The sequence below is a fragment of the Rhamphochromis longiceps genome, linkage group LG17 (assembly GCF_057381845.1).
Source record: "Rhamphochromis longiceps isolate RC_006_pf linkage group LG17, R_longiceps_female_GT1.1, whole genome shotgun sequence".
NCBI classification, from domain to species: Eukaryota; Metazoa; Chordata; class Actinopteri; order Cichliformes; family Cichlidae; genus Rhamphochromis; species Rhamphochromis longiceps.
The window spans coordinates 40,361,388-40,371,679 of NC_140573.1; the positions used below are offsets into that span (position 1 = coordinate 40,361,388).

The 10,292-nt window shown below is 40.4% G+C and overlaps 1 protein-coding gene across 1 annotated transcript; it reads left to right on the forward strand.

Annotated features, from left to right (window-relative positions):
• The first annotated feature begins 5,921 nt into the window (after nt 1-5,921).
• Nucleotides 5,922-8,091, forward strand: LOC146650214 (cornifelin-like). Its single transcript, XM_085386139.1, has 4 exons — nt 5,922-5,936; nt 7,160-7,271; nt 7,403-7,590; nt 7,855-8,091. Exons 1-4 carry the CDS (start codon nt 5,922-5,924, stop codon nt 8,089-8,091), a joined length of 552 nt encoding a protein of 183 aa, XP_085242265.1.
• The last annotated feature ends 2,201 nt before the right edge of the window (nt 8,092-10,292 follow it).

Consider the following 10,292-nt stretch of genomic DNA (forward strand, 5'->3'; position numbering starts at 1 on the left):
ACAGGAAGAAGTCCTTGAAGCACACGTGTGGAGGACACAAGGGTAAACTGTTTGTGTAGCATCCCCGGTTGAAAAGATGGTCTCTCAAACTGATGGTTCACAATCCTTTTATTAAACAGCCGTGTATGTGAACACACCGTAAGAGCTACAACATACAGAATAAAAGACTATTAGTAAATCAAACAGTGTGTTACCTTTAACCTTTTGACTTATTCATTAATCACAAATTAATTCTCCTTACCTTGCATAACAAATAACACTAAAACTTGTAAATTATTGCATATAACAGGGAAATCGTGGCATCGCTGCCTAAACATGACGAGGTACGTTAGCGCCCTCTAGTGGGTGAAAACTTAGCCTTTATGCTTAGTAGCGGTCAGCTGCTATATGCTCCGTAAAACAACAAAATAGATATCTACCAGACAAACTTTGTTACAAACCTTGTTCCCTCATCAACCAGGTGCTAAGAAACTGCTTTCAACTCAGTGTTGCACCTTAATAGCCGTTTTGTTTGTGACCGACACATCAGCTGATAGTTGGTAGCTGTGCAGGGTGGGTCTAGCAAAGTTTTTCCAGGGTGCCACGTAGGGCATTAACAAGGAAAGGAAGGCACAAAGACGTGCTTTTCTTTCATTCTCATTTAAAATGTCTCACTTTTAATAAATAATTATCGTAATCTTACAACCAGATTGTCAGGAAACAAGATGGCGCAGAAAGAAACAGGCGTGGTGAAAATTGTTTGGTGATTCTAATTAATTTTATGTAATTCTGAGTAGCCTATAGATCCTGCCTGGAATTAGGTAATAGTAACAAAGGGAAACGAATAAACAAAGGATAGATATCTAAAAGAGGAGAAAATGGCAAAAATGAAGAAAATCGAAGAGGATTTGGAGGAGATCAAGCTTTCACTTAATTCATTGTCGACGGATGTCAAGAAAGTAATTAAGCAACAAGGATTACTTACGTCTCTGATGGACCAAATTAAAGAGCTAAAAAACTTGATTACAGAGAAAGACAAGAAAATCCAACTCTTAGAAATGAGAGTGGAGGAGTTGGAACAGTAGACATGGCTTGAGGATGTCATCATTACTGGTCTGGAAACCAAACATAGGAGTTACGCGAGAGTCATCGAGACAGGGATCGGTGTAAAAACTGGTGGTGATGAGCCCCGGTAGAGAGCTGCAAACACTGGAGCGGCAAGTTGTGGAGTTTTTTGCGAGTAAAAAACTGCCCCTGCACAGTAACAACATTGCAGCATGCTATACCCTTCCCAGAAAGAATGCAAAGCACCTCCAGCGATAGTAGTGAGATTTGTAAATCAAAAACACAAAACTGACTTACTGAGGCAGTCCAGACAGCTGAGAGGAAGCGGAGTATACTTGAATGAACATCTTGCAAAAAAGAATGCAGACATCGCCAGACAAGCTCGCATATTACGGAAGGAAAAAAAATCCAAGCAACTTGGACGAGAAACTGTAAAGTGATGATAAAGCTTAATGGAACACCAGAAGAAGCCAAGGTCATCACGATTAAAGATCTCGAGGAATTGGATTTATAATTGTACGGAAGAGGACCAGAGTCAGGCTGTAATTTGGACATGGGACTGTGATAAGATCACCGGATTTTCTCTTTATGTTGGTAGACAGATGCCGACTGCTAATGTTGTTTCGTCTTTTGTTTTTTTGTGAGAATAATAGTCATTTAAAGAATACTCATTTACAATGAGCGGTGATTTAGATTATAAATCATATGACTTTGAAGCCAATATTGATCTAGAAGGGAATGTGCTTAACACAATTAATGAGACATGTGAATATTATATGGAGGACCAATTTAGAGATAACGTTGATATAAGTAATACATTTTCTTTAATTGCTTTTAATGGCTGTGGCTACAATGTAGCTGCCATCACCAGTGTGTGTGAATGTGTGTGTGAATGGGTGGATGACTGGATGTGTAAAGTGCTATACAAATACAGGCCATTTACCATTTACCATTTAATTTTAGAAGCCTATATAAAAACTTTGCTCCGATTAATGATTTTTTGCATAGTTTGAGAGGCAAGTTTAAGGTAATTGCTTTATCTGAAACATGGCTAGATGAGAAAAGGGGCTGTGATTTCTATATTGACGGGTATGAGTTATAGTACATAAATAGATCTAATAAGAAGGCAGGAGGGGTGGCACTTTTTGTTAACTGTGATCTGAAATGTAAACAACTTAAAGATATGTCTATGGTTATTGACGACTTAATGGAGACTCTTACAGTAGAACTAGAAATGGAACGAAGAATATAATTGTTACTTGTATATATAGAAAGCCTGGAAAAATGTATAGATGTAGTGGAAGATTTATTAAGTAGGGCTAAGGGAAATAAGACTTTCTGTTTGTGTGGGGATTATAATATTGATTTTCTAAAAGAAACTAATCACAAGAAACAAAACCTAAGAACGGGAAATCACAAAACGCTGAAGAACTTAGAGAGCCAGAAAATCAAAAGACTAAACCATGAGAAAATCACAAAATCCAAGAATATAAAATAATCAAAACTTAAAAACTGGGTCACCAGACTCTCGTCCATGACAGTATGTCTGAATACCTGCAGCCTGTGCATCATTTACAGATGCAGCATGGCAGTGTTATTCACAGTGCTGCTGTATAACTCTTAGGGATGCTTCGGGGATGCTGAAGTGACTGAGGAGGACATCGCTGTTTCTGTGTGTAACATATCTCCAACCAACAACTTTTCTTGTCAGAAATAAATCTTTGACTTTTTTTTAATCAATTCACTTATTTCTCTTTTTTTAAAATTGCATTTTGAAAAGATTTTTGTAAAATTCTGTTTTTTTATTTAGAATTAGAAAATGGTTTTTGAAGTGAGTTTTCTATTGAGAGTTGAATTCTTTTTTTGACATCCATTTTGAAATGGTCATTAGAGAATAAGTCTTTAATTGATAAATGATTTCAGTACCATCCCTAACCACAAGATGGCTCTCCAACACAAGGAAGGGAAGTATCTCTCTACAGGCAGTTTGTCAATACTGCCCGAATACTTCCAGTTAGTCTCTGTACACAAGCAATATGGTTCTTTATCACTTCGGCTTTACACAGAAACACAAGAAACAGTCTGAGCTACAATAAACACTGACAAAAACAATTAAACCCCTGAAAGAGTGCGGAAACAATCAAACAATCAGGCATCTCCGACCCTTGACCTCTTCATTGTGGCCTTAAACTATGCTCAAGCCTTGACTACGATGTCTTCATCTTCCAAGCTTCTAAGGAAGAAAGATCTCTTGGTAAGTGAGGCACACCCTCTCAGTCAACGGCTAATGTGACGCCTATCTAAATTACCTCTATGGTCACTAGCATATTTAAGCTACATATAAAAAACTTTTTTTTTTAAGTTTGTTAACTAGTTTCTGGTTTGTTCTTCTTCTTTGTAATTATTAGATTTTATTTGCTTTTATTTTTTATTTTATTTATTCATTCAAGTAATCCCTAAGTACCATAGGGGGTTATCCTATCAAATTAGCATGTGAATTACATTTTGATGGTGGCAACAAAGTCATTAATTAGCTGCTAGAAAAGAACAGAAACAGAAAGCACTAAAATCCACTTATGTTACAAGTAGCAACAAGAACAAACATAAGCAGGTCTTACAGAAATATTCTTAATAACTGTAGTTTGTTCATAACGAAGCAGTGAAAAGTATGCTGCACAAGACTGAGTGCCCTGTTGATTGAATGTTTCGCCCAGGGTACCTGCTGTTGCTCATTGCTTTTACTGAGCAAAGCAGCATTTTTACCACAAGGTGACACAGTTGGCTTTTCCTGCACATCTACTAACATTTTTATGTAGTAAGTCTTTAAAGATTTTCTGTATTAAAGTGTATGAAAGACAATTAACCCATTGCTAAATTAAAAAGTAAACAGTCATAAGCATGTCCTGATTCAACACATGGATGGCCTGAGGACAGAAAATCCTCTTGAGCCTCTCTGTTTTTGCTTGGATGGTTCTGAACCTTCTGCCTGATTACAGAAGTTGGAAAGGTTTATTGCTGGGATGGGACGGGTCCTTCCATATCAGCATCTCCTGGTGTAAATGTCCTGTGGGGAGGGGAGGGCAGTCGTACAGATCACTCTCTGAAGAACGTTTTGGTCTTTAGCAAAGCTGTTCCCGCACCAGGATGTGATGTTCTGTGTGAGGATGCTCTCCACAGCGCCTGTATAGAAAGTCCAGAGGATCACTGGAGCAAAGCCGAACTTCCCCAGTTGTCAGAGGTGATACAGGCGCTGCCTGCCCTTTTCGGACTGGACCTGAATGTGGGCAGACCATGTCATGTAAATGGTAAATGGCCTGTATTTATATAGCGCTTTTACTAGTCCCTAAGGACCCCAAAGCGCTTTACACATCCAGTCATCCACACACACATTCACACACTGGTGATGGCAGCTACATTGTAGCCACAGCCACCCTGGGGCGCACTGACAGAGGCGAGGCTGCCGGACACTGGCGCCACCGGGCCCTCTGACCACCACCAGTAGGCAACGGGTAAAGTGTCTTGCCCAAGGACACAACGACCGAGACTGTCCAAGCCGGGGCTCGAACCGGCAACCTTCCGATTACAAGGCGAACTCCTAACTCTTGAGCCACGATCGCCCCATGTCTGAGGAGATGTGGACACCGAGATACTTGAAGGACTGCACCCTCTACACTGGAGCTCCATTGATGACAATGGGCTTTGTGCTGACTCATTCTGAAGTCCACCACAAGCTCCTTGGTTTTGCCGACATTCAGCTGGAGGTGGTTATACTGGCACCACGATGTCAGATTCTTCACTTCATCCATGTAGGCCGCCTCATTGTTATTGGAGCCCAACACCACTATGTTGTCAGCAAACTTCACAATGGTATTGGAGCCGTGGGTGGCCACACAGTCTAAAGTATAGAGGGAGTAGAGCAGTAGCGAGAGTACACACCCCTGTGGCGCTCCCGTGTTGATGGCGATACTGTCAGAAATGCACCAACCCACCCTCACCACCAGAGTTCTGCCAGTGAGGAAGTCCAGCACCCATGCAGACAGACGACTGATGAGTCCTAAATCCCTCAACTGTGTGAATAGTCTACCGGGCACTATTGTGTTAAATGCTGAACTGTAATCAATAAACAGCAATCTCACTTAGGCTACGTTCACTCCGATTTTTTTTTTGTCTGCTTGTTCACACTACAAATAAAATGCGACAGCAAACGCGCTCTAGTGTGAACGCTCAAAGCGGCCGCATGCAGAAAAGAAGACGTCACACACAACGCGCTCTGTTTAGACCCAGAGCAACAGTATTGTTTGACTGATGGCCCTTAATATAAAGACTTCGGTCTTTACGTTTCCCAATTTTTGCTTTAAGTTATTTTGTTATTTACATAATAATGTAAATAACCTAATAATTATCCTTATTGCTGTTTTAGAGGAGCGGTGCTTCAAAGGATAGTTGCAGATTTCTGTCAGAATCTGCAGATTATACAGTACAAATAAAACGTTCACGTTGTCTTCCCAACAGTTTCACTGACATCTACACGGGATGGCCAGGAAGCATTCACAATGTCTTCTCTGGCGCTGATAATTGGAGTCTGTCTTGTGTCGGTGACGTAAAAGACGGATTTAATGCGACATGACCATCAAACAGCAGTCGCTTTCTAAAACATCAGATATGTATCGGATTCAGTACAACATACGAAAGTGACCCAGATCGGATTTGAAAATATCGGATTTGCGCCGTTCACACTGTCACACCATGATCGGATAGATGGGTCACATAGGGTCAAAAAAGTTGGATTTGATGCGCTTTCACCTGCAGTGTGAACGTAGCCATAGTTACCCTGTTTCTTGTCTATATGGCTAAGGGTGGTGTGCAAGACATGGGCGATGGCGTCTAGGTTGGTAGGCGAGTGGATCTGTTAGAGAAGGGTGCAGTCCTTCTCGAACACCTTCATTACTACAGAAGTCAGTGCAACAGGCCAGTAGTCAATCAGGCATGAGGGCATGTTGGACTTGGGCACAGGGACGACGGTGAATCTCTTGAAGCATGTGGAGACCACAGACTTATCCATGTATCACTCACTTAAAAAAAATCAACCAAACATGTAATTAAAAAAACTATATATAACCTCCATTTGTTCTCATGCATAACCACACTGAAGGACATAACAAAAGGGTGAGAACACTAAAATCCTGATACATTAGAGAAATGTGCAGTCAAAAATAAGCAATATGGAAGATAAACTGGCAATATTAGTACAACTATCCTACCACAGTAAGTTCTATTGGTTGTTAAGATAAAAAGACAAACATGATAATAATTATTATTAGTTCCTGTTCCAAATTCAAGATTCAAGGTTCCTTATTCGTCACATGCATAGTTATAAAGTATAGCTCACAGTGAAATGTAACCACCTCGACTTGTGCAAAAGGGGGGGGGGAGGAACTATTTCTTTACTATTTGGGACTCTTTCATTTATAATAAGCATCCTTTTTGAAACATGTCAGTTGTGTTTTTCCTTGTCTGATGCAATTATTAACACATAATGGGCAGATACTGTTGTAGGAATGCACTTTTAGTTTCATTTCTCAGTTTCCAGCGTTTCAGGCTTTGCAGCATTGTTTGTGTTGACCCAACTGACAATAAAACTCCCAATCCAAGGAGCATCCTTTCAGTCATTCATTCAAGGATCAGAGGTGGGCAGAGGGTGTCCAGCAACAAAAGGTAAGAGTTTCCAGTTTTCTACAAGTAATTTCACATTAACTTTGTTACATAGACTGGGAAAGGTAATTTATATCATGAAGCTAGTAGCAGTTTTATAGAAAAGTTATCGCTTTTTAATTTTTTGGAAATACATATGTGCACATGCGGTACATTCATCCTGTTCAGGGAAACAGAGGTCAATTGAATGTCCATAGAAAGCTTTTAATTTTTTCTTACATTCACCAGACGATTACTCATGCTTACTTTTTTCTCTGTGTAATGCTGTAGTGTTTTCATCTTGCAATATAACATTTCTTGTGAATTTACTTTGTAAATCAAGCTTAATGTAGAGATGTAGATGTATTATACAGCACTGTGTGTCAGCTGTAGTTATTTTACTTTTTCTTCTCGACTTTCACAGAGTGAGCGTTCAGTGTCTGTGGGTGAAGTTCAACATACAATGGCAATTGCAGGAAAACCCTTGACAGACTGGGACAGTGATGTCCTTGGCTGTTGTCAGGATATGAAAACTTGTAAGAAGCCAGTTAAATTTTACTGACTCACAGATTAAATTCAGGATTTTTTTTCCTCGTTTGTGTTGCCTTCATCTTTTGAGACTTGTTACCACTTTATTGATGTGTTTCTGTGTTTTTGTGTTTTTCAGGCTGCTATGGATTCTGGTGCTGCCCCTGTCTCGCCTGCACTGTTTCAGGAAACTTTGGAGAGAACAGCTGTCTCCCTTTATGTGATATATGTGGCCCTGGTATATTAGCAGCCTGTGGGATACCTATCTGTGTTCCTCCTGCAGTTTTGTCCTTAAGAGCTGGCATGCGAAACCGATACGGCATCAAGGTATGAAGCATTTGATGGTGACACTGAACTCAAAAATCAACTTAACTAGGAATTACAAATCTTATTCACCAAATCAAAAAAAAAAATCTATATTGGATTTAATCTATGCCTAAACCTTTTTTGTCTAACATTCACACACATAGTATCTCTTCCGAGGAGATTCCAAGGGATTAATCTACCAAACTTCTGATTGTTAGATTTTGTTGAACCTGCTCTTCCACCTGAATTACACAAAATCTGTATGCTTGTATTCCCTTTCTGCAGGGCTCTCTCTGTAAGGATATTGTACTTTCCTGTTTCTGCGAGTGGTGCTCCTGGTGTCAGATGCATCGCGAGTTAAAGCATCGCAAGAAAAACCCGACTGTCATCACTATACAGAATAACCCTGTTGTCAGCATGCAGCCTATTCCAACTGTCCAGCCAGCAATGATGATGATGCCTGCGCAACCAGTTGCAACTGGTTTCGTGTCTCAACCAACAGTGGTCATCCAAACAAAGTGACACTCGTAGAAGTCTGATGCTGCTCAGAGTGTGTTCTCATGTATTTACTTGTGAAAGCATAGAGTCTAATCATGCTCATGTTAAATCCTTGCTATTGATTTTGTAATTATCAAGAAAATTATCTCTATTAAACGTTAGCATAAATGATAGGAATGATGATTCACCTATTTGAAGTTTAGTTACAAATATGGATTTACGTTGTAGTTATAATAAAGTAATAATAATGTTTTACTGACTCAATAAAAAAATGAAATCACAGATATGGGCCTCATTGTGTACCTTGGTCCTACTTTTCTGAGAGGTTTTTCAAATAAGTGTAACACCCGTCCCACGTTCTACTGAGAGGGGCCCTGGGTTCCTATTGTTACTTTCCTACTGATATTCCCTTTTTGATACTTATGATATAAAATATGCAATAAAACTACACTACAGTGGAACCCCGACTTACGAAATTGATCAGAGAAGTCGGAGACCTCCGTGAGGAGCCTTCCGTTAATCCTGCACCACTGAACCTGTTGATGCTGGGGTATTGTCTCTGGATTAGCCTTTGCACAACATAGATGAGATGAACAACCCTGCAATGACCAGAGGCAAATAAAGCAAAGTTCTTAAAGGTTATGGGACTTTTGTAACGCAGAACTTTAGAAATTGTCAAATTCGGTTAAAAAAAAAAAAAGGCCTTCTCATGCATGTTCTGATTGAATATACAACAGCAGGCTATCGTTGGAAGATCCAAAAGAATAGGAATAGAAATACATTTCACTGCAAATAGTTTAGTTTATTAATTTTATCCTTCCATCCATCCATCTTCATCCACTTTATCCGGGGCCGGCTCGCGGGGGCAGCAGCCTAAGCAGAGAAGCCCAGACCTCCCCAGCCACCTCCTCCAGCTGTCCAGGGGAACACCAATGCGCTCCCAGGCCAGCCGAGAGATATAATCTCTCCAGCGTGTCCTGTGTCTGCCCCGGGGCCTCCTTCCGGTGGGACATGCCCGGAACACCTCACCCAGGAGGCGCCCAGGAGGCATCCTTGTCAGATGCCCGAGCCACCTCAGCTCCTTTCTATGTGGAGCAGCAGCTGCTCTACTCTGAGCCCCTCCCGGATGGCTGAACTTCTCACCCTATCTCTAAGGGAGAGGCCAGCCACCCTTCGGAGGAAGCTCATTTCCGCCGCTTGTATTCGCGATCTCGTTCTTTCGGTCACTACCCACAGCTCGTGGCCATATAGGGACGTAGATCGACCGGTAAATTGAGAGCTTCGCTGTTACACCCAGCTCTCTCTTCACCATAACAGACTGGTAGGCTACAGCGTCCACATCACTGCAGCCGCTGCACCAATCTGTCTGTCGATCTCCCGTTCCCTTCTCCCATCACTTGTGAACAAGACCCCGAGATACTTAAAAAAAAAACAAAAAAACAAGTTAGACCCTTCTCTTATTAGCAGTTACAGACCAATTTCAAAATTACCGTTAATTGCTGGAATTTTAGAAAAGGTTGCGGCTAAGCAGCTTTTCAGGTTTTTAAATCGGGAAAACAGCATGAAGGAAGTAAGACAGCGCAATGAGGAACACTGAAACAATGCTACACATGCCATAGATTCTCCAACAGTTCACAATCCACCAGATATACGTTTAATCTGAGATAAGGAAAAAAAAGAAACGACAAACGACACACAGCTAAAAGCAGACAAACGGCCAACAAGGGGAAATATGAAGTCACTCAAATATTTAACGTATCTATAGCTTTTTGTTGTAACTTGCTTAACAATGAAAAATCTGACACCAGGAAAAGATTTAAAAAATAAGCTTCTGTGGTGACTATTTTTAAACTGGAGTCACAAACAGACTTTCTACACATTTGATAATTAATTTTATTGATTATTTCTTCGTAAAATAACTATACAAAAACACAGGACTGACAGTCTTTTCAGTCAGTTACTGGGATTTAAATTAAAACCCAACATGCAAATTTGTTGGAGGTGTTTTCTGTCCATGTGGTCTTCAAACATCATCACCAAGTCATCTAAACAAATATAAAATAGTTATGGCTTTAATTAAATGACCCACATTTATTGTCTCAACTGTAGAAAACGTTTCACACACTGCCTCCCTGTGGTCACAATTCGAAACTACATGACAAACTGGCTTAATGAAATTAATGTTATTTTAACTGGATTTGAAGAAAACAGCTGTCCCCTCTTAT